Here is a 25,488-nt window from a genome sequence, read left to right as displayed (position 1 = left end):
CCATTTTTAATTTCAAATTTAGATAATCCTTTTCAACTTCATCTTCAAATATGCATATTTTAACATGATATTTAAAAATCTAAGGAAACTAAACAATTTATAAGCTTATTACTTGTAATTCTCTTCCAACTTTGTTTGAGATCGAAGCATAATTATTATTGTTATTGTTGTTGTAATATAATTGTAATCCTCTCACTATGAACTGCATTGGATTTCTAATCCTCAATTATTTTCAATCATTTTTCTTATATTTGTTTAAGTGAACTATATTTTTATTTAATTTATTAATTTTAAGATTAATTATTTAGTTAGATGTAAACACATTATATACTAGTGCAGGATAATGAACGAAAATATGAACTAATACCCATATTATAAGTCAACGCTTGACATTTGAAGAGTTAGGTACCAACCACCAGGGGCATATCTACACTATCGGGTAGGAGTTCCGGAAACCCAGTAACTTTTGTTCGGATCCTGTATTTGTATTGAGAAATACATTAAATGTATAAGTAATTTTAGTTGGGAACCCGGTACTAGAGGCGGTTGTTGGTTCAGCGGCAAAGGAGGACCCTGCTTAGATTATGTTTTTGTAAGTTGGTTAACGATGGTTCGAATCCAATATTTGACAAATGAAGTTAAAGACTCGTTGGCCATAGATTTTGCCAAAATAAATTTAGGTTTTATTTGGCAAACACATGTTTGATCATAGATTTTGTCTACATTTTGGTAAAATCCCAAATCTCAAATCCCAAAACCTAATTTTGGACCAAAATATTACTATTATATTTTTTAAAAATTATCACAAACTTTTGTATTTTATAAAAGAACCCACCATTTATTATTTTGTAATAATGTTGCTTCGTCTTTTCGGTTACGTGATAGTGTATCACGTACTTCATTATAAAAATAATTCGTGCGTGCCAACCACTATTTCACATCAACTTACAATACATTCGTGTCATCGTGTGTGCCAACCACTATTCCACGTCAACTTCCAAGATCCACAAGCTCTTTCATTCTGCCTCCAAAAAAAACTGTTTAAATGATAATCAAATTCTTGTGTCGCACTCCTTTTCTTTCCTATGCCACCTCCTCAAGATCTTCATGTTTTAGCCCAAAACATCACTTCTTCTCTAGCCGTAAAAATGAAGGTGACCCTTGTTCTATTTTCCTATATTGAAAACACCATTTTTGTTATATTTTAAATCTTCCCTAAGTTTAACCGATTATTCTCATTATTTTAGGCTTCTTTAAAAAACCCTTTTACCTACACAGAATGTCCTCAATGCGTTGCTCTGCAACACCAGCAATGGCAATGGAGAAGGAAATGGAAGTAGAAGTCGATAGAATATTAGCTGCAAAAGAGGATGCACATGGTGGGCTGACAGTGGAAATGACTAATGAGCCCTCTTCTGTCTTTGGTTCTTTACTTAGAGCTAAGGGTGGCAAGTGAGCCGGTCCCGGGCCTAAACGGGCCGTGTGGGCCGGTCTCAAATTAAACGGGTCAAACGGTTCCGGGCTAAATGATCTTTTTGTAGGGGCCGGCTCGTGACCGGGACCGTTTGGTCTTGGGCTAAACGGTCCCGTCCCGCGGGTTAAATTGGCTAAGTGGGCCCAACGGATTTTTTTTAAAAAAATTAACCAACTTTATAATTTTTTTCACAAATTGTAACAATAAAGTAAGCAATAGTAGCAATTATAGAAGAAAATTAGAGAGAGATTGTGATAAATTGATGATTTTGTAAGAAAAAATGAAAGAATGAGGGGTATTTATAGTTCAAAATAGGGAAAAAGTATAATTATAAAAAGTTTAGGGTTAAATGACTATTTTATAAATAGCCAACGACTATTTTTGACAGCCCACCGGTTATATTTTAAATTTTTTTTTTATTTATTTTTTTAAAAGTTGACCGTTTGGCCCGCGAAGGGACTGGTCCGGTCCCGCGGTCTCTGGCGGGTCAAATGGTCCCGGTCCTGGCGGGCCCAAAACATAGGACCGACTCAAGCCCACTAAAACCGGTCCTAACGGTCGTGGTCCGTTTGGCCCGCAGTTCCGGGCCTGGACTGGCCCACTTGCCAGCCTTACTTAGAGCCTCACTTTCTTATTGGAGACAAGAGGTCTTACTAATATGTATATTTTGTTTTGGTTAACTTTTTTATTTTATTTTTTATGACTGTGTTGTCCGGGCTAGTTTAAGTTCAACTATTTTGCCGAGTACCTACTATCTGGTAACTCTACCAGACAATATTTGCAGAGGTGTATCTTGAATTTTTATAAAATCGGGTGCACTACTAAAGAAATGAGAAAAAAGAAAGTATTAAGTGAGAATTAAATAACTTAGCATTCAACCAGGTGCACTATTTAGCCTCTTTGGACAAGAGTGGGTTGCTCTAGTGGTGAACACCCTCCACTTCTAACCAAGATGTTGTGAGTTCGAGTCACCCCAAGAGCAAGGTGGGAGTTCTTGGAGGGAGGGAGCCGAGGGTCTATCGGAAACAGCATCTCTACCCCAAGGTAGGGTAAGGTCTGCATACACACTACCCTTCCCAGATCCCACTAGTGGGATTATACTTGGTTGTTGTTGTTGTTGTTATTGGAGCATGGGTGCCAGCAGATAATATTAGATCAATTCTAGAAAATATGTATATGAAATAACTAGTTTAGCGGAAAAATCATGGGTTCACGTGCCTCATATATAAGCCTATAAGTCCGCCCCTGAATGCTTGGGCATATTGAAAGAAATTAGCTAGTATTTTTTGCCTTGGATTTGAACCTGAGCTGATATTTTGTTTTTGGTTCCTGTTCAGATTACATTTTCAATCCTGAGCTGCGATATTTTGTTTTTGGTTACTGTTCAGATTGTATTTTCGACTTTCACTTAAGTTCTTGATCATATAGTTAATCCTGTAGATTCCCCTTTGTTGTGATGAGAAAGGATTTTACTTTTGGGTGTGACGCGAAAAGGACTAACTGATTTCTTCCTTATATAAGCTTTGGTGGGCAACGTTATCTGGAGCTTGAGCGTGTACTGTGGAAGTTAGCTGGTATCCCGTAAAATAGTTGTGTGCAAGAGGTGGCATAGGCACCACCTTTTTAGAAAAAGAAAGAATCTATTTTTCTGTTTGTTTGTCTGGCCTACATTTGGATGTAACTAATGTAGCACAACATTTGGATTTTATTGACCTTTTCTCTTTTGAATAAGAGTCAAACTGTGTACAGATTTTCGCGCCCTCTGGATGCCATTGAATGAAAGCTTAACTGATCAGAGAAACATCTTAGTTTTTTGTTTGTTGCTCTGGATATCTTAGTTATCACAAATTTAGGATTGTTATGCAGCTTGACCAATGATCATGGTTGAAACGCGGAATTGCATAGACGTTTAAGAGTACCACGGGCAGTGGGTGGGTGAGTGGAGGGGGAATATTTGAGTGCTGATTTGTTTGCAATATGTCCTTTTTGTATAGAGTAAGTGGAATGAAAAGGAAGAGGAGTCTTGGAGCAACGGTAAAGTTGTCTCCGTGTGACACCTTAGAATCAGTCACCGATGCTTGCATCAGGGTAGACTGCGTACATCACACCTCTTTGGGTGCGGCTCTTCCCCGGACCCTACGTGAACGCGAGATGCTTCGTGCACCTAGTTGCCCCCTTAAGTGGAATTGTGCTACCATGAGACTATAAATTGATCGTCACATTGAGCTGATTTCGATGTTAATCTTATACGTTATGATGTTGTCTATTGTGCAGGTTGCGACTATATTCTTGAAATGTTGTGTAAAATCTGCTGAACACCAGCTCATTCTTGTGCTAGAAATAAGAAGTGGTGTTTGAAAAATGTTGTGTTACACTGTCACTTGGCATGGCCAGATTCAGGGCTTCGAAATCTAAGTTATGGGTGAGGGGGACGTGAGTCTATTAGAGATACCTGCCTGTTGAAGTGGCTGATTCTAATTGCCATGCTTATATGGATACTGTTGAAATAAGCGAATAGTTGTAAGTTTGCAGGTTCCATTCTTTAAGATGATTACCTGTAGATCGGACTTCTGAATTTCTATGCTTTAAATTTCTATTCAAAGTTCATCCTTGATAATAGGTGGACATACTTGCAGGGTAAGAAAGGTGTTTGGATCAAGTTACCTATTGAGCTTGTAACGCTTGTTGAACCTGCTGTTAAGGTAAGTTTGTTGCTTAAATTATATTGTCCCATCTCAATATCTAATACAATTATCCTGTTTCTTTGTAGGAAGGGTTTTATTACCATCATGCAGAACCAAAATACTTGATGCTTGTGAATTGGCTCCCCGCAACTGCTAACACTATTCCAGCAAATGCGTCACATAGAGTTGGTATTAGTGCTTTTGTCATCAATGAAAGGAATGAGGTATATGTTGGTGCTACTTATCCTTCATAATGGTCATGGAGTGCAGCCAATAATTCAATCTTCCATTTTAGGAACTTCTCAAGTTGTAGGCACTAGGCACTAGCAGGCATCAACTAAAATTCAATCTTTCACTTTTCATGTTTCCTCAAATTTGTCCATGGATGGTGGTCAAAGTACCCGATCTCAATTGACCACACCTGGTACGAATCCCTCGCCCTTACCAGTACCAGTGTCGTGTCGACATGGATGCGGCAGCTAAAATGAAGCGTCCGCGCAACATAGAATTAAGGTACATGGTGGAAGATAGGAAGCTGTTAACCGATTCTAGGTATGCGACTGTGTAATGAGGGACCTCGTGAGGTGAGACTTCAGCAACTTTACTCCAGTTCCACAAACTGATGTTCTTCAGTCGAGGTGGCGAGAAGGGAAGGACAACCTGTGTTTTAGGGAGGTTAACTGATAGAACTAGGGACTTACAACAGTGAGAGATGGGTAATCCCGAGGCAAGTTCAAGTTCAAGTCCAAGTCCTTGTTCCAATGAGATATCAAGAGAAGTAGAAGGGAATCTCCTGAAGGGGAGCCTTGGCTTAACTGGTAAAGTTACTGCCATGTGTCCAGGAGGTCACGAGTTCGAGTTGTGGAAATAGCCTCTTGCAGAAATGCAAGGTAAGGCTACGTACAATAGCCCCTTGTGGTCCGGCTCTTCCCCAGACTCGGCGCATAGCGGGAGCTTAGTGCACCGGACTGCCCTTTTTTAGAAGGGACTTCCATCTGTGTCTGTGAAGGATCCAAAAGAAGCGAATTCTTCTGTATGGACAGCAGTACGCGATGCTATTTTAGCAGCTGAAAATTTGAGAAGAGAATGTGAGTACATGTAAATAGCGATTTTTTGTGCAAGCCAGCCAGTGAAACTGATCTGCTATGCCAGCACCACCAAATTGTGGAATGTGCGGCATAACCTACTTGAGTCATTTCAAATGATTTCAACAAGTTTCCTGTACATACTGATCTTTCAGTTTTTGACCTTGGCCTGAAGGCGAATTCCAGTGTGGGTTGCATGAAATATCTTTTTCTATGTATAGTACCCTCATGTTTTTATACCTCAACTCCATTAATTGCTTGGATATTTTCTTGCAATTTCATTTTTAGTATGCGGACTTCCTTATCGTACCTCCTCTCCTTGCACATCGCGCCCTTTTGGCCTTTTCTTTTTTCGCAAAAGGGTTTTGTTTTATCCATTTACATCATTCTGATAGTATTCTGCTTACATTATTTCTATACTTATATGCATCTGTCTGGCTATCCATGATCATAGTACATGTTTGTTATTGAAGCACTTGCAGTAATAATTCTCTTTAAAATCTTAGGTGCTAGTTGTCCAAGAAAAGAGTGGATATTTCCAGGAACCGGTATGTGGAAGTTTCCTACAGGAGTTCTTGATGAGGTATATCTGAAAGATAACTTCTATGCCATATGAGAAAGTTAAATAACTGAACAGAGGAAATATAAAAATAAACAAAAACTCGTGCTGTACGAATATTATCAGTCATGTTAACTTTTCATCGACAGGGTGAGGATATATATGATGCAGCTGTCCGAGAAGTAAAAGAAGAGACGGGGGTGAGTGAGAATTCCGATATCATTTTTTTTCTTGTTTTTAAATAAAACTAGTTATTCCATATGTTAAGTTTGATTCTGGATTTAGTAACAACAGCCACTTGATTTGTATTGATACAGGTTAATGCAAAGTTGGTAGAAATACTGGCATTCAGGTTGTCTTCACTTAAAAGTTGTTTAAGTTTCTGTTATATTTTTAATGTCTTTTACATATGAATATGAAACCTTTGCTGTCTCCTTACAATGTTTAATCTGTTTACCTTATTGCATTTCACACTGTAAGATAGTTTGTGTACTAAAGATGACTTCATTAAATTGCAGACAGAGCCACAAGTCATTTTTTGACAAGTCAGATTTAATTTTTGTTTGCATGCTAAAACCTCTCTCCTTTAATATCCAGAAGCAGGATGCAGAAAAAACTGCAAAATCTGTTTTACGTCTCTATATATTATATTTTGAAACCCCTTAACACAACCCAAAAACATAACTTAGTGGTCAAGGGGTTCAAAACCTTTGTGATGTATTGGTTCTATTTCTACTGGTCACAGTGTCTTATAATTTTGATGTAGTAGGTACATGATGGAATAGTTAAGGTACATTCGAACTGACCTAGACACCACGTTAAAGAAATTTTTAAAAAGAGAAAGAGATTATGTGCAAACTTGTATTACAGACAAAGTTCAAATGCATCAAATAAGCAGTTCCCAGCTTCATGCTCCAAGCTCATGTTCTTCTTTGTACTTGCAGTGGATGATGCCATTTGAACAATATGCAGCTCAGCCATTTGTCCAAAGCCATGAGCTTCTCAAGTACATTTCTGACATATGCTCGGCGAAGATAAATGGCAGGTATACTGGATTCTCATCTGTTCCTACAGTGACCAGTTTTTCCAGAAAGAAGACCTACTTGTACATGAATAACAAGGTCAAAACAGCTGCTAGCGACGACCAGTGACGGAGTCAAAATTTTTACTAAGGAGATTCAGAATATTATAAAGTAAACACACGAGAACAACGGAAGAGGATTCAACATCTACTGTTTATTCATAAAAAATAAATTGACCTTATATATACGGTGTAATTTTTCGGCGAAGGGAACCCCCTTCCGCTACCCTAGCTCCACCCCTGGCGACGACCCCTGATGTGAGAGGAAGTTAGAAAAGTTGGTTCTCCTCCCTCCCTAAGGGAGAAAAAGGAAGAAAATTGGATAGGAATTTGAGTACTGTGGTTTCAATGAAGCTTATAGTGGTGCAATTCTTTTTCTACTATGATGTACTAATAGCAGGCCAGATATGATATTTTGTATGTGAAATTAACAATGCATCAACTGTACAAATATTACTTGTGATTTAAGCTTCTTTAGTTGGCCTTTTGAACTCTCTTCTACTTATGAAAGTATCACATATTCCGTATAAGATATTTAAACTTGAAGTAATTCCTTAAAACTACTAGTATAAGATTCTAGAGATAAAATAAAAAGCAATGAACTAAAATCAAATCTAATCAAAGTAAATACACATTTAGATGCAAAAGTAGTGATTGAACCGTTAAACGTTTGTGTATAATCCGCTGCCTAGGTCTTGGTTATCATGTATTATCTTGTTGGGAGGTACAGGTAGCCGATGAAATAGTTGAGGTAAACACTTAAAGTGTCATTTACTATGCACTAAGCAAATATTAATCATAATTAAAATATTGTGAGGTAAACAACACAAACTTTTTGAATCCTTTTCATAAGATTGAGGTGATCATTTTACTCCCTCAAGTCAGCTAAGTAATTACAAAGGTTATTGTTTAATCTAAAAATAGTTTTTATGGTCAAAGCGTATTAAGAAAAATCGGATTACTAATAACCAAAATTACTTCACTTTCTTGGTAATACAGAAATAAGGAAAATAGTAAGTAAGGAAAGAAAGCTTATTGTTGATTGCTAACTTCCCCCCAGAATTGCGGATTGGACTCTTGAATCAAATAAAGTAAAAGACTGATTGCATATATTTAGAGATATTCAGATGATTGTACAAAATGAGGCATGAGTCCTTATATAAGGATACACAATTGTAATGGTTTCCCTGCCTAATTCTAACTCGTTAATGGCATTAATTACCTTGATTGTCCGTTACCAAATTTAATTGTAATGGTTACATTAATAATAAAGGATCACCCGTAATCAAAGTGAATAATGGTTTCATATTTATAACATGTTCGTGAATCTTTCTCTTTTACGGTCTTCATTTATCTCGTGCTTATTTTTTCATTTCCAACTGTTAGATTTGGTACCTCTTCTAATTAAAACATCGTGGGTGTTTTATCGGGGGAAGTGCACAAATAACCACTAATTAGAGATGTCTTTACTTTTTAGTCACTGTTTTAAATGTATTTACTCTTTATCCAGTGCTTAATAAATTTTTACCCGCCCGGATAAAAATATCCATGTGCTAGACATGAGTGCTGTGTAAATATTAAGGACATAGTGTCCTTAACTTCATGAGTGTTGTGTAAATATTAAGGACAAAGTGTCCTGTATTTGCACCTTCTGCTGTTAAATTTTAGGACATCATGTCCTTAACTTCATACGTGCAGTGTAAATGTTAAGGACGTGGTGTCCATGGGTGCTTTGTAAATATTAAGGACATAGTGTCCTTAATTTCATGAGTGTTGTGTAAATATTAAGGACAAAGTGTCCTGTATTTGCACCTTCTGCTGTTAAACTTTAGGACATCATGTTTTTAACTTCATATGTGCAGTGTAAATGTTAAGGACGTGGTGTCCTTAACTTCATGTGTGCAATGTAAATGTTAAGGACATAATATCCTTAATTTGTATTTGCAACTTCTGTTGTTAAAATTTAGGACATCATGTCCTTAACTTCATATGTGTAGCGTAAATGTTAAGGACATGGTGTCCTTAACTTTATGTGTGTAATGTAAATGTTAAGGACATAATGTCCTTAACTTGTATTTGCACCTTCTGTTGTTAAACTTTAGGACATCATGTCCTTAACTTCATATGTGCAGTATAAATGTTAAGGACATAATCTCCTTAACTTCATGTGTGCATTGTAAATGTTAATGACATAGTGTCATTAACTTTATGAGTATTGTGTAAATTTTAAGGATATGGTGTACTTAACTTCATGAGTGATGTATAAAATATTAAGGACATGATGTTCTTAACTTCATGAGTGATGTGTAAAATATTAAGACATGGTTTGTCCTTAATATTTACACAATACTCATGAAATTAAGGATATCGTGTCCTTAATATTTACACATCACTCGTGAAGAAAGGGTAAAATGACTTTTTGTATCAATTTTAATAGAGTAGTGGCTATTTTTGCTCAACATTAAAAACACAGGCTAAAAAGTAAATACCACATAGAAGTGGCTATACCATGCCATTTCTAGTGTTTTATCCATGCCTTTATGTTTTTCTTTATTGGCCCAATTATAAGTGTCACTTGTCGTCTTGTTGTTGGTCCACGTGTCATGCATTTTTTCACCAATACAGTTATTGGAAAAATATTACTCGTAATTGATAAGTCTTCCCTTTTTATTTAAATAAATTTGTCCATTGACCACTGTATATTTAGGTTTATTCAGGAATTTCACTTTTACGTTAAGAGAGTTTAGCTTGCATGTTTGACGTTTATATGTGAAATTGAAAACAAAATTTAAAAGTAAATTTCAGAAAAATCGAGTTAAAATTGTGGTTCGAAGACGTATTTGAACTTCAATTCTACTCACAAGTTATCAACATTTTCAAAAATTAATTTGAAAAAAGCTTATTACAAGAATCATTAATGTAATTAAATAAAAGATAGCCTTCCAAATACCAATAGCTAGGAAAATGGATGAAACTATGAAGCTAATTACTCCCTCCATCTCAAATTATATTTTTCTTTTACATGTCCCTTAAAAAAATATTAATTGCTTTATGAGGTATTTTTAACTATTTCACCCCTATTTAAATCTTATTGGTGTTTGAACAATCATAATATTACCCCATAATTGAGGTATTTGTAGTATTTAAGAATAATTACTACTAAAAATAAAATAAAAATAATAATTAAGATTGTCCTGAACTTTTGAAATAATAAATAATTTGAGATAATTAGTTTTTAGAAATCGGGCTAAATAATTTAAGACGGAGGGAGTATTAATAAGTCTATAAATAGAAAAAATAAAAGTGCGGTTCCAACAAGTTGACATTGTGAAGCGTTTGGTACGCTGCTATTCCACGATTATTTTTTTATATTCATTTTTTGACTCCTTCCTTCAATCAAGTTCCAAGACAATCACAGGCTCTCTCTTCTGTCTCCACGTTACACATTTTCCTGAATTGCAAATCCTCATTCTTCAATTATTTTTTAAAATATATTTTCCCATATAATCTGATAAATGATAATCAAATTTTTGTGTCGCACCCCTTTTCTTTCCTATGTCACCGATCCAAGAAATTCATTTTTTAGCTCAAAACGTCACTTCTTCTCTAGCCATCCGGCAACACTCATCAGTTTCTGCAAAAATCAAGGTGACCCTTGTTCTATTTTTCTATATTGAATATACCATTTTCTGATTTTTTTTATCTTGTCTAAATTCAACCAATTATTGTCATTATTTTAGCTAAATTGTCCAAGATTAGGCTCTATTTTATCAGTTTTTTTAAATTACTACCGGGTACTTGAGGTGGTTGGAGGTAGCAGATGCGCAGTGAAACTAGTCGAGGTGCACCTAAGTTGGTCTCGATACCAACAACAACAACAACGACCCAGTATAGTCCACAAGTGGGGTCTGAGTAGGATAGTGTGTACGCACACCTTACCAGGCTGTTTCCGAAAGACCCTCGGCTCAAGAAGACCTTACCTAAATTGGCCTCGATACCGGTCATCAAAAATAAAATTGTCAGCTTTTTATAAGTGTAACCAATTATTGTGAATATTTTAGCCAAAATTTCCAAGATTAGGCTCTATTTTATCAGTTTTTTTTAAAAATTATTATCGGGTATTTGTGTTGAAAGGTAGTAGGTACCTAGTGAAATTAATCAAGATGTGCCCAAACTGGACTCGACATTGGTCATCAGAAAAAGTTTGTTAGCTTTTTGCAAGTGTAACCATTTATTGTGAATATTTTAGGCAAATTGTCCAAGAGTAGGTTGTATTTTAATTTCTTTAACTGACCCTTTGGTCTTTTTAAAGTTTTGAACAAGTCTAACCAATTTTTTGTTTGTGATTATTTTAGGCAAATTGACCAAGATTAGGTATAGTATTTACCTACACACAAGGTCCTCAATGAGTTGCTCTGTAACTCCAGCAATGGCAAGGGAGAAGGAAATGGAACAAGTGGATAGAATATTAGATGCAAAAGAGGATGACTATGGTGGGGTAAATGTGGAAATGACTAATGAGCCCTTGGACCCTTCTGTATTTGGTTCTTTGCTTAGAGCCTCACTTTCTCATTGGAGACAACAGGTATTTCTAATACTATGTATATTTTTTTTTTTGGTTATTTATTTTTATGATGGTGCTGTTCGGGCCAACTCATACGCACTTCGAGGCTTGGGTGAGAAGAAATCTTTTGCCTCCACTAGGATTTGAACTTGAGCAGGGATATTTTGTTTTTAGTTACTATTCAGATTCTATTGTTCAAATTTCACTCAAGTCATAAAGTTAATCTTGTAGGATTCCCTTTAGTCGTGAATAAGTTGAGAAAAAATTCTTTTTTTTGGTTCAAATCTTAGTTGAGGCAAAAAATACTAGTTTATTTCTTCCGTAAATCTTGGTGGACAGAGTTATTCGGAGCCTGTATTGGTAGAAGGTCGTAGGTATCCGGTGGAATAGTTGAGGTGCGCGGACCCAAACACCACTGTTTTGAAAAAAGAAAAATTCTTTTGTTGTCTGTCCTACTTCATTGTAAGTGGTCAGGGTTTTGAATGGTGTCTCCTCACCCTAAAGTAACAATAAAGTTGGAAAAAGGTTCTTTATTATTTCCTTTTTATCCTGCTAGGTTTGTCCTCTGAGGCAAAAAATGATTTCCTTTCATACGCATGTTTATTTATTTTCTTTGTTTGGCTCCTAAACATCCCCACTAGTGGATTTCACTGGGTTGTCGTTATTGTTGTTTGCTCCTAAACATCTTAGATTTTTTATTGTTGCTCCTGGACATCTTAGGTATTACAAATTTAGGATTGTTATACCGCATGACCATGGTAGTAATGCTGAGTTGCATAGAGGTTTAAGAGGTACCGGGGGTAGGGGTACATTTACGTGCTGGGTTGTTAGCAATACGTCCTTTTTTTATGGGGTAAGTAGAAGGAAAAGAAGAAGACTCAGTGTGTTACCATGAGGCTATTAATTGAACGTCACCCTGAAGCTGATTTCAATGTTGATTTTGTGATCTTGTTGTCTATTGTGCATCTTGCGACTTCATCCTTTGGAAAATGTTGTGTAACGTCTAGTATACAATCTGCTGAACACCAGCTCATTCATGTGCTAGAAGTAGGAAGTGGTGATTGAATAATGACTTGTGTCACACTGCCAAATTCTGGGCTCCATGTCTAAATTGTGGGGAAACGTGAGTCTATTAGAATTACATGTCTTTTGAAAAGGCTGATTTTATTGTCACGCTTATATGGATACTATTGGAAAAAGAGAACAGTTGTAAGTTTGCAAGGTGATGATTAACTTTAGATTGGACTTCTGAATTTCTGTGCATTAAATTTTGATTCAAATTTCATCCTTGATAATAGGTGGACATGCTTGCAGGGCAAAAGAGGTGTTTGGATCAAGTTACCTATTGAGCTTGTAACGCTTGTTGAACATGCTGTTAAGGTAAGTTTGTTGCTCCTCTTAATGATTAAATTCTATTGCTCCCATATCTCAATTTGCACACAATTATCCTGTTTCTTTGCAGGAAGGATTTTATTACCACCACGCAGAACCAAAATACTTGATGCTTGTGAATTGGCTCCCTGGAACTGCTAACACTATTCCGGCAAATGCGACACATAGAGTGGGTATTGGTGCTTTTGTCATCAATGAAAGGAATGAGGTATATTTTGGTGTTACTCATTCTGCCTAATGGTCATGTATATAAACTCAGTTTTGTTGGAAAAGCTAGAAAAGAGACCAATCATTATAATACATTAAGGAAAGAACAATTACAATCTGCTTCATCATTGAGGGGCTTCCAACTTTAGTGGGGATTAGATTGCTGAGCCATTTTTGTTCATTAAGCACCTCAAAAGTACATGATTGTATGTGTTTATTTCATTAATTGGATACATAGATAATGTTACTATTCATAAAAGAAGAGCACAAATGACAGTCAACTGAAGATTTTCTTTCGCTTTACTTTGCTTAATACCTTGTTGTTGTTGTTGTTGTTGTTACCACTTGTTGCCACTGATTCTTTTCATCTTGTCTTTACCCGAGGGTCTATCGAAAATAGCTTCTCTGCCCCCAGGGTAGGAGTAAGGTCTACGTACATAATGCCCTCCCCAGATCCCACTTGTGGGAACTCACTGGTTTTTTTTGTTGTTGTTTTGTTGTTGTTAATGAACAAGAAAACGAGTAACAATAAGATCTGATCTACAGAAATCATAGTCCAGATTCAGATCAAAGAAGTTACATGGCTTCTTTTGAAGAAGAAGACGGTTTCATTGTTATTTGGTAAGTCTGCAATATGTTCATGATTGGTCAAGATTTGTGTCCAACGTGAGTATCATGGATGTTATAGAATTAATTGGCCAAAATTACTTTATAGAGGGGAAATTAGGTACATGATCGCAGACTCGCAGGTGGGGGATTCCGAAGGGAAATTAGGTACATGTGGGCAGATTGGGAAGATGCTACTCTGGGTATGAGGATGTGTAATGAGGGACCTCGTAAGGTGAGATTTCAGCAACTTTACTCCAGTCCCGCAAACTGATGTTCTGTAGTTGAGGTTGCCAGAAAAAGAGCACATTCTGTGTTTGGGGAGTTTAACTGATAGAACCAGGGACTTACGAGACTGAGAGATGGGTTATCCTCAAGGCAAGTTCAAGTCAATTTCTTGTAGAGATTATATCTCAAGAGAAGCAGAAGGGACTCTCCTTCCGAGTCTGTTTACGACTCCAAAAGAAGCGAGTTCTTCTGTATGAAAGGCAGCATGTAAATAGTGATTTTTTGCGCAAGCCTGCCAGTGAAACTTATCCACTATGCCTCTACCGCCAAATCATGTAATTTGCTGGATAGCCGACTTGGTGTCATTCAGGTGATATCCAAAACAGTGAAGCATCTGCTTTCTTGCTGCAAAATAAGAGAATTGAGATTAAAAAAAACTGGACCTGCACCCCATGAAGTAATATGGATAGTTTGAAGGAAAATGATATGGAGCTTCTGAAGAATGAAAAAATCTATATTCCATATTCATTTTTTAATTTTTTTTTCTGTGGAGCTCACGATATATCTCTACTAGGATTGTAATTGGGTAAACTTTTTTGGAGTCTCTCTTTTATATAAGCTTTATCTATAGGAGTACTTACTTTTAGCTATCATGGAGTATTGCTTATCCAAAATAAATATTAATTAATTAATAAATAAGTAAAGATAACATAATAAGCTCTATATGGAGGTTGAATCAATTTTATGAGTTTTTGCATAATTTACAAAGGGATGAAAATGAGAAGAACGGGTCAGTGTTACAGAATCCTTATCCTAGCTGCTCCATATTAACCTCTATCCACAACTTTGCTGTGTGTTTGCATGTGCCGATCTTAGTCAGATAACTTGTTGTTTCTTCCTAAAGGTGAATGAATTAGTTAACTTAGAAGTTAACTAGACTTAATTACCAAATACAGTCAGAATTGTGCCAAAGATAGAAGCAGAAGGTAGAGATAGAAAACGGACAGTTAAAAATAGCAAAATGTTGTAGATAAGTGACCGAGGAAGTGACTGTATGGAGAGAATGTCTGAGATGTGCCAAAACTTGTATATAACTATATCTCAAGGTTATATTCATGGACCATTAATGAAAATAATGGTACTTATCTAGTAAAATAGAATACATATAATATCACTGAAATGTAAGTTGCTTGGACTCGGGTGGGGGTGTCAGGTATGGGTGCGGATCTAGAAGTCGGATCCTTCATGATCAAAATCTTAAGATTCGGGGATACGGGTGCGGGGATTCGGCTAAAAATAATTCAAATATCTAAAAATAGAGTTGTAAAAATATGTATACATTATGAGACATTATGTAAAAAACTTACAAGGTATTCCGAGAAAGAGAAAATAATGATCAAGAGGAGAATCCGAGAAGAAGATAAAAGGAAAATGATTGATATAGAAGTTTCTATATACAAGGTATTCCATTTTCTTCGATTTCACCCTATCTTTTGTTGTGATTACAGAAATCATTATATTTGTCCCAAATTTCAACGTTGATTTTGGTCAAAGTACCCAAAATCGGTTGACCAAATCCGGTACGAATCCCACACCCACAACGCGGGTGCGGCATCAAAAGTGAAGAGTCCGAGCAACTTAGACTGAAATAATTTCTCCATACATACTGATTATTCAGTGTGGGTTGCATGAAGATATCTTCTTATATGTATGGCACCTCATGTTTTTATTCCTCATCCCCAATACATGCTTGGATATTTTCCTTCAATTTTCATTGTTAGTACAAGGACCACCTTACTCCACCTCCTCTCTGCACACTCGAGCCATTTCAGTTTTTTTTCCATTCTGGAAAAGGGTTTTTCTTTCTCCATGTACACTGATAATGTTCAGCTTACATTTATTTCTGTACTTAATAGTATCTATCTGGCTATATATGTGCTTAGTACATGTTAGTTATTCGAGTTCTTATAGTACTAATCTCTGTAAAATCTTAGGTGCTAGTTGTCCAAGAAAAGAGCGGACGATTCCGTGGAACCGGTGTGTGGAAGTTTCCTACAGGAGTTGTTGATGAGGTATGTTTGAATGATAAATTCTGTGGCATATATGAAAGTCAAATTAAATGAAATGTGAGGGGGAAAAAAACAAAAGTATCCGCTGCAAGAATAACTGCAGCTATGATGACGTTTTATCCACAGGGTGAAGATATATGTGATGCAGCTGTCAGGGAAGTAAAAGAAGAGACAGGGGTGAGTGAGAATTCCGATGAAATTTCTTGTTTTTAAATTTAAAAACTACTTATTCCATATTCTAGTTTGCTTCAGGATTTAGTAACAACACTCACTTGGTATCCATTGATGCAGGTTAATGCAAAATTTGTAGAAATACTGGCATTCAGGTTGTCTTTCACTTAAAAGTTGTTTAAGTTTCCGTTATATCTTTAATTTGTGATTACATTCTTGATAATATGTATGTATAATCTTGGTGGTTATGCTCTTATTCCCTTCTGATTGTGGAATGCCAACAACATAGTCATCTTCTTTTTACATGAGTACGAAACCTTTCGTTGTCCATATGAAACATTTTGTTGTCCCTTACATGTTCGGTCTGTTACCGTTTCTGCATTTTAGACTAAGATGCTTAGTATGTGTTTGAAAGATGATGTTATTAAATTGCAGGCAAAGCCACAAGTCATTCTTTGACAAGTCAGATCTTTTCTTTGTCTGCATGTTACAACCTCTCTCCTTTGATATCCAGAAGCAGGACGCGGAAATAGAGGCAGCCCAGGTATCAGAACTAGGACTTCCTATGTCAATGCTGTTAAAAATAATCATACTCGAGATTTTACGATTTTCCTTTTTCCGTTAACAAACATCTTTTTCCTCATCTGGGCAAATCTTGCATTCTTTTTTGAAGTGTTTCTAGCTGGACTCTTGTCGGTTTGATTTCGGACAAAGTAATCAAGTAGAAACAGTTGACATGAGCTTTAATTGAGATGAAGTGAGAAAATTAACTTGGATCCATCTAACTTACTCTTAGAAAATTACGTGCAAACTTGTAGATGGCAAAGTTAAGTTGCGTTAAATTAGCAGTTCCCAGCTCCATGCTGCACGCTCATATTTTTCCCTATCCTTTTTGGTGCTTTTCTACTTGCAGTGGATGCCATTTGAACAATATGCAGCTCAGCCGTTTGTCCATGGACATGAGCTTCTAAGGTACATTTCTGACATATGCTCGGCGAAGCTGGAGGGCAGATATACTGGATTCTCTTCAGTTCCTACAGTGACCAGTTTTTCTGAGAAGAACACCTACTTGTACATGAATGGCAATGTCAGAACAAATAGTCGCGGCAACCCCTAATGTGAGAGGCAGCTAAAAAACTGGTTCTTCCCTCTCCCAAAGGGGGGAAAGGAAGAAATATGGATAGGAAGTTTGATTCACTGTGACTTCAATGAAGTTTATAAAGGTTCAATTCTTTTATATTATGATGTAATAACATGAGATCAAAGTGTTCTATGATGGAAGTATTAGCTTTGAGATTTATATTTTTGAATGTGAAATAGACAATGCATCAAGTGTACAAGAATTATTTGTGTATTTATGTTTGTTTGATTGGTCTTTGGAACTCTCTTCTACTTATTGAAGTGTCACACGGAGCTATTGTAACTTTCCTTGAGCCGAGGGGCTATTGGAAATAGTCTCTCTACCGTCACAAGGGAGGGAAGTCTGCGTACACACTACCCTCCTCAAACCCCATTTTGTGGGATTGCACTGGAGTTTTTGTTGTTGTTACTAGGAGATATTGAAACTTAGTGTATTTCGTTGAAATCACTATAAATTTCTAGAGATACAAAAAGGAAAAGAAATGAAGTAAATCAAATCTAGTCAAACTAAAACTATATTTAAGATGCAAAATTAGAGATTGAACTACTAAGCATTTGTGTATAGCCTATTGCCTAACCTTTATTGGTCTAGGTTACTAGATACTCGTATTGATGAGCAAGTACTTGGCGGAATAGTTTAGGCGCTTTTAAGGTGACCAAGATATCATTGATGTGAGAATATACCGGAGAAAAATCTATTTTAACAATGATACAATAAACCATATATATAATACATATTCTATTTCTACTACATATGAGACTAGGCCATATTTTATTCCTACTACACATGGGACTAGGACATATTCTACTCCTACTACATATGAGATTAGGACTATTTATACATAACTATCTAACACTCCTCCTCAAGCTGGTGCATACAAATCATATGTACTGAGCTTGTTACATATATAACTTATACGAGGATCAGTGAGATACTTTGTGAAAATATCTACAAGTTGATCATTCAACATACAAGGTCACTAGACTCCACTTGGGCAACAAAACCAGGTGGTTGCTAATAAACAGAAGTTGGCCGAAAATTCGCTGGAAAATTTTAAAAATAGTGAGACTAAGCCGAATTTCGCACTAAAGAATAGGTTCTAAAACACCATTAGAAAATAAAAACTTTTCTGAAAATTACTGTTCACGCCGGAAAGTACCGTTCACGTGAAAAAGTGTATTGTTCACGCCAAAAAAAATAAAAGTTGTCAGAATTTGATGTAATTCATATGGGTAGGCTCGGAATCACTGGACGAGTAAGTTGTCCTGGAGAAGTTTTGTCAAAAAGTAGCTGGAATGGCTCACACGTGCCAGAAAAGTTATTGTAGCTCGCCGGAGCCCTAGTTTTGGCGGCACGTGGAGGCGCGTGAGGGACTTTCTGCCGGAGCGATTGGCTGGGGTGTTGTCGCATGAATTTTCCGAACAAGATGGTAGTGTTGGTTTTCGCACAACACTTACCGATGAGGAGATAACGCAAATCAATCTTGAGTCGTCAACCGGAAAGACACACGGTGACTTACTTTTCTATTCAGATGGGACTGGAATTTTTTGGGTTTGGTCGCACAAGGGTTTCAGATATGATGGTGGTACTGGTATATGCATAGTGCCACTATAGCACTGTTGAACCCTGGAAACAAGACGAATTTGCTTGAAAATTGCACAACGATGAAATTTTTCTTCCCATATGTCGCTGGAATGACACACAACGATATTCTCACTGAAGCTCTGATATCATGTGAGAATGCACAGGAGAAAAATCTATTTTAACAATGATACAATGAGCCCTATATATAATACATACTCTATTCCTACTACATATGAGACTAGGACATATTCTATTCCTACGGGACTAGGACATATTTTACTCCTACTATATATGAGACTAGGACTATTTACACATAACTATCTAACAACTGTTATCGAGGAAAAATACATTTGTATATATATCTATACATTGTTATTATCTAGTGCTTTACATAAGATGACTTATTTTAGAATTTGAACATTGTATTAGAGTTGAAAATAAATTGCAAATAGAAACCACATTTATATGTGCACATTGGAGACCATTTTTTTTAACCTCATCCATACATAAATAGATTGTGTTATAAATAAAATTGTATTTAAGGTGAATGTCTATATTTTAGATAGATCTTAGGGTTTGTTACTTGGTGAATAAGTCACTTTTTCCTATAAATATAGGGATCCTATTCCATTGTAATTGATCCCAAAATCAATAAGAATTCTCTCTCTACTTTTCTCTACAATACTCTTCTTCTTCTCTTATTGTTTTATAACACGTTATCAGCACGAGACTCTAATGTCTCAAAAAACTCTTTGAGAAGACCAAGGTATAATTTTTCTCCTCTTTTAATTATGACTGATATTATGAAAAGAAAGTTCATTGCTCTTGAAATTTCGAGCAAGAACTATATGTCATGGGTGTTGGATGCTGGAATTCATTTAGATGCTATGGGTCTTGGAGGCGCCATTAAAGATAAAAATAAAGTATCTACCCAAGATTGTGCTAAGGCCTTGATTTTCTTGCGTTGTCACCTTGATAAGGGGTTGAAAATAAAATATCTCATAGTCAAAGATCTACTTGTTTTGTGGAATGGCTTAACGGAAAGATAAGACACGTACACCAACACATTTATTTGAACTTTATCAAGCATCTCTAAAGAATAAAGGCCCTGAAGCTAATTTTGTCTCTGATGATGAATTTGACATCACCCACTTGGATGTGGCAGACTTCTTTGAGTACCCTGATAGAAAAATAGACCAGTTGATCGGTAATGGATCCATGGTTAAATATGATTGAGTAATTTGATTTTTAATCGTAGTAGCTAGCGAATAAATAGCACGTAACCATAATTATTTACATGAGTAGTAGTCATTAGTATTATTTATTTTATGAAATAGTGTTAGTTCTTTTTATCAAATATAGTAATATTATTTTCAGTGTATTTCAAAGTAAAACATTTCTGTCAATCGAATTTTTCGTTACTTGAGACTTAAAGAATATTGTTTCATTTTCAAGTTTTAGTGGCCGTATTGGAAGTGTTGTTGTATTCTCCTGCTATGGATGCTATAACGTTCCGTTATCTCATTAGTTTTGTTGTCCATGAAAATCTTGACATGCATTTAATGGATGTGGTTACAGCCTGCCTTTACGTCTCACTTGATAATGAGATATACATGAAAATTTCCGAGGAATTTAAAATGCCTGACGCGCATAATTCAAAGTCCCGAGAAATATTTTTAATCAAATTGCAAAGATCTTTGTATGGTCTAAAGAAATCAGGAAGAATGTGGTATAAACGACTTAGTGAGCATTTATTAAAGGAAGGTTATATAAATGATGCCATTTGTCCATGTGTTTTTATAATAAAAACAACATCAAAATTTGTTGTACTTGCTGTATATGTTGATGACATAAATCTTACTGGAACTCCTATATAACTCCAAAAGGCAATTGATAATTTAAAGAAACAATTTGAGATGAAAGATCTCGGAAAGACAAAATTATGTCTCGGTTTGCAAATTGATGTTGAGATTTTAAGCTTGTGTAGCTTAAAGATGGTGAATGAGAAATGGAGGAAAAATAAAATATTTGAGTTTCCCTCCTTGGCAAAGGGACATTGTCCCATATTGGAGGAAGAAAAGGCTTTTGATGGCTATATATATAATTGCTCTTCTTCTAGCTCTTAAAGAGTTAAGAAGAAGGCAAGCCTCGCGCCGCCGTCGTCGCTCGCTCGCTCGGCTTCGGATTTGGTCAAAGATTGATTGATTAATCTTTTTGGACAAAATTTCTTTCAATTATTTAATTAATTAATTAAATAATTAACGAAAAATTCAATCTGGAATAACGTATGATACAGTTTGAATCCTAGAATCTTTCCTTACGAAATTTTCTGAGCTTCTTCTTCTTCTGCACAAAAATTACAGTGTGTTTTACAGCCTTCAAGTGTCTCGCTGTTCACCGGCGTTTTGGTACCAACACTCCGGTGAGTTAAATCGTTCTATCCTGGGAGGATATATTCCAGCACCTCGGGTACTTGAGGGGAATAATTTCCTTAAGGATACACTGTGTATTCAATGGGCTCGATTTATTCCTATACAGTTTTTCCAGAATTTATTTCGTTAAACAAATATTACTAACTTTCTGTTTTGTTTATATATTTCAGAAAGTTTAATAGTTTATTACATCAATACAGAACTATAACAATCTTAAGGAAATTATTTTATTCTGTATTTTATTTGTAAAAATTAAAACCTGTGTGATTTTCTACTCCTTCTGAATTTTACTATTCTGATTTGAAGATATAAAAACTTCATCAGAGTATTGAAATTCAGAAAACGATTTGAAGAACATAAAAAACTTCATTGTTTTCTGTGAAACAGTATATAAAAAACTTCAGTTTTATTTCTTATACATACTATTTTTTTTGTTAATAACAGTATTGTTTACTGTTCTGGTTTTGCCATTAATTGAATTCTTCTCTTGTTTGCAGTGAGAAAATGGCAATTGATAACGAAAATTCTTCTGCGACTGTTGCGGCAACGACGATAGCCTCGTCAAGCCGGACTGTTGTTCCACCGGCAGAGAAAACGGGGAAATTTTCCGGAGCCAACTTCAAAGGATGGCAGCAAAGGGTGTTCTTCTGGCTTACCACACTTGGTATGCAGAAATTCACTAGTGAAGAACCTCCAGTGCCTGCTGCAGACATGTCGGACAACGAAAAATTCATGATTGTTGAGGCGTGGAAGCAGGCAGATTTTCTTTGCAAAGGCTATATCATAAGCGCTTTAGAGGATGACTTATACAATGTGTACAATGCGATGAATACTTCGAAAGAATTATGAGACGCACTTGAGAAGAAGTACAAGACTGAAGATGCATGCTTGAAGAAGTTCGTGATTGTCAAGTTTCTAGATTATAAAATGATAGACAGCAAAACTGTTGGAACCCAAATTCAGGAGCTTCAACTTATTTTTCATGACCTTATTGCTGAAGGTATGGTCGTGAATGAAGCATTTCAAGTGGCTGCAATGATTGAAAAATTGCCTCCTTCGTGGAGAGATTTCAAGAACTATCTTAAGCACAAGCGCAAAGAAATGAAGTTGGAAGATCTTGTGATTCGTCTCAAGATTGAGGAAGACAACAAAACAGCCGAGAAGAAGTCTCGTGGAAATTCAACGATCATGGGAGCTAATATCGTTGAGGAGACTGCTCCAAAAAGTAAGAAGAGAAAGAGGTCTTCTGGACAGACTAAGGAGCAGAACAAAAAGAAATTCAAGGGCAGCTGCTACAATTGTGGAAAAATCGGTCACAAAGCCCCTGATTGTCGTCTCCCGAAAAAGTATAAGAAGAAGGGACATGCCAACATAGTGGAGAAGAATGATGACATTGATGATCCGTGTTCAATGCTTTCGGAATGCAACCTAGTTGGAAATCCGAAGGAGTGGTGGATTGACTCTGGAGCCACTCGACTTGTTTGTGCTGTCAAGGAAGCATTTGCGACTTACTCTACTGCTGGTCCCGAAGAAGAGCTTTCCATGGGAAATACTGCAACATCCAAGATTGAAGGTTATGGGAAGATATTCCTGAAGATGACTTCCGGCAAGGTGTTAACACTCAACAACGTTCTTCATGTTCCTACTATTAGGAAGAATTTAGTTTCTACTTCTTTGCTTGTTAAGAATGGATTCAAATGTGTATTTGTTTCTAATAAAGTTGTTGTAAGCAAGAATGAAATGTATGTTGGAAAGGGATACCTCACAGAGGGCCTCTTCAAACTAAATGTAATGGTTGTTGACAGTATGAATAAAATTTCAGCTTCTTCTTATTTATTGGAGTCAAATGATTTATGGCATATTCGTTTAGGACATGTCAATTATAAAGCATTGCGGAAGTTAATTAATTTAGAAGTATTGCCTAAATTCGAGTGTAATAAATCAAAATGTCAAATATGTGTTGTGTCTAAGTTTGTAAAACATCCTTATAAGTCTATTGAAAGGAATTCAAATCCTTTAGAATTAATTCATACTGACATTTGTGATATGAAGTCGACACCATCTCGAGGTGGGAAAAGTATTTTATTACTTTTATTGACGACTGCACTCGATATTGTTATGTTTATTTGCTTAATAGTAAGGATGAAGCAATTGAAGCATTTAAGCAATACAAGAATGAAGTGAAAAATCTATTGAATAAAAAGATCAAAATGATTAGAAGTGATAGGGGTGGAGAATGTGAATTTCCATTTGCAGAAATATGTTCGAAATATGGAATTATCCATCAAACTACTGCACCTTACACACCTCAATCCAATAGAATTGCGGAAAAAAAAAATCGGGCATTAAAGGAAATGATGAATTCTTTATTAATAAGTTCCGGATTACCGCAGAATTTGTGGGGCTAAGTTATCCTTACAGCTAACCGAATACTTAACCGAGTACCCCACAACAAAACGCAATCTATTCCATATGAAAAATGGAAAGGAAAAAAACCCAACTTGAAATATTTCAAAGTGTAGGGGTGTCTAGCAAAGATACAAGTTCCTTTACCTAAAAGGGTTAAAAACGGACCAAAAACTATTGATTACGTTTTCATTGGATATGCTACAAACAGTAAAGCATGTCGGTTTTTGGTTCATAAATACGATAATCCCGAAATTCATGTTAATACGGTAATGGAATCAGATAATGCTGAATTTTTTGAAAGCATATATCTGTATAAAACTGAATGTGAGTCGTTAAGTGAAAGACCTAAACGACCTCGGGAAGAACCAAAGGAAAATACTCCAAGTATAGAAGATCCAAGGCGTAGCAAACATCAAAGAACACCTACTTCCTTTGGACCAGATTTTGTGACATTCTTGCTTCAAAATGAGCCTCAAACTTTTAAAGCAGCTATGTCATCTTCTGATTCAGCATTTTGGAAAGAGGCAGTCAATAGTGAGATTCAATCAATTTTGGATAACCATACATGGGAATTGGTAGATCTTCCTCCGGAAAATAAGCCTTTAGGTTCAAAATGGATCTTTAAACGGAAAGTGAAAGCCGATGGCACTATTGACAAATATAAGGCAAGACTTGTTGTCAAAGGTTATAGACAAAAGGAAGGCCTTGATTACTTTGACACTTACTTGCCATTAACGAGGATAACATCTATTAGGGTGTTAGTGGCACTAGCGGCCGTGTATGGTCTTGAAATCCATCAAATGGATGTTAAAACAGCTTTCTTAAATGGAGAATTGGATGAAGAGATTTACATGAAACAACCTGAGGGTTTTGTGGTTCCTAGTAAAGAAAAGAAAGTGTGCAAACTTGTTAAGTCGCTTTATGGACTTAAACAAGCACCCAAACAATGGCATGCCAATTTGACCAAACAATGTTGGCAAGTGGGTTTAAAATCAATGAGTGCTACAAATGTATTTACATTAAAAACACTCCAAGGTCATGAAGTCATTGTTTGTTTATATGTTGATGACATGTTGATAATGAGCAAAAATATGGCAGATATAAATGCTAGTAAGCGCATGTTGGCTAGCAAATTCGATATGAAAGACTTAGGAGTTGCTGATGTGATCTTAGGAATCAGAATTCACAAGACTCCACAAGGTCTAGCATTATTACAGTCTCACTACATTGAAAAGGTACTTGACAAGTTCAAGTATTTGGATTTCAAAATTGCCAAGACTCCAATTGACGTGAGTTATGCACTTCAAAAGAATGAAGGTGAAAGTGACTCACAACTGGACTATGCAAGAGTATTGGAAAGTTTGATGTATATCATGAATTGTACGCGACCAGATATAGCATGTGCTATTAGTAAACTGAGTCGGTTTACAAGTAATCCCAATCACATACATTGGATGGCAATGAAACGAGTTTTGGGGTATCTCAAACATACCCAAAATTATGCTTTGCATTATAACAAATATCCCTCCGTGATCGAGGGATATAGTGATGCAAATTGGATCACTGGATCATCTGAAGTTAAATCCACGAGTGGATATGTTTTCACAATTGGGGGTGGAGCAGTGTCTTGGAAATCATCCAAACAAACATGCATCGCCCGTTCTACAATGGAATCTAAATTCATAGCTTTAGATAAGGCCGGTGAAGAAGTTGAATGGCTCCGGAATCTCTTGGAAGATATTCCATTTTGGCCCAAACCTTTGGCACCTATTTGTATATATTGTGATAGTCAAGCGGCAATA

The 25,488-nt window shown here is 36.1% G+C and overlaps 1 protein-coding gene and 1 pseudogene across 4 annotated transcripts; both read left to right on the top strand.

Annotated features, from left to right (window-relative positions):
- Nucleotides 1-1,279: 1,279 nt before the first annotated feature.
- LOC107820132 (nudix hydrolase 2-like) lies at nucleotides 1,280-6,890 on the top strand (annotated as a pseudogene).
- A 3,349-nt stretch (nucleotides 6,891-10,239) lies between these two features.
- Nucleotides 10,240-17,460, top strand: LOC107776058 (nudix hydrolase 2-like). 4 transcript variants are annotated; one of them, XM_075227771.1, is made up of 9 exons: nucleotides 10,240-10,531; nucleotides 11,239-11,468; nucleotides 12,762-12,827; nucleotides 12,910-13,047; nucleotides 15,875-15,952; nucleotides 16,076-16,126; nucleotides 16,241-16,275; nucleotides 16,556-16,664; nucleotides 17,034-17,460. In XM_075227771.1, exons 1-9 carry the CDS (start codon nucleotides 10,399-10,401, stop codon nucleotides 17,235-17,237), a joined length of 1,044 nt encoding a protein of 347 aa, XP_075083872.1. In that variant the 5' UTR covers nucleotides 10,240-10,398; the 3' UTR covers nucleotides 17,238-17,460. The 4 variants fall into 4 exon arrangements, with proteins under 4 accessions (XP_075083872.1, XP_075083874.1, XP_075083873.1 ...); XM_075227773.1 differs by lacking the exon at nucleotides 10,240-10,531 and having other exon boundaries at nucleotides 11,266-11,468; nucleotides 12,746-12,827; XM_075227772.1 differs by lacking the exons at nucleotides 10,240-10,531; nucleotides 11,239-11,468 and adding an exon at nucleotides 12,575-12,669 and having other exon boundaries at nucleotides 12,746-12,827.
- The last annotated feature ends 8,028 nt before the right edge of the window (nucleotides 17,461-25,488 follow it).

This window comes from Nicotiana tabacum, chromosome 13 (genome assembly GCF_000715075.1).
Source record: "Nicotiana tabacum cultivar K326 chromosome 13, ASM71507v2, whole genome shotgun sequence".
Taxonomy (NCBI): Eukaryota; Viridiplantae; Streptophyta; class Magnoliopsida; order Solanales; family Solanaceae; genus Nicotiana; species Nicotiana tabacum.
This window is presented reverse-complemented; position numbering and strand designations above follow the sequence as displayed.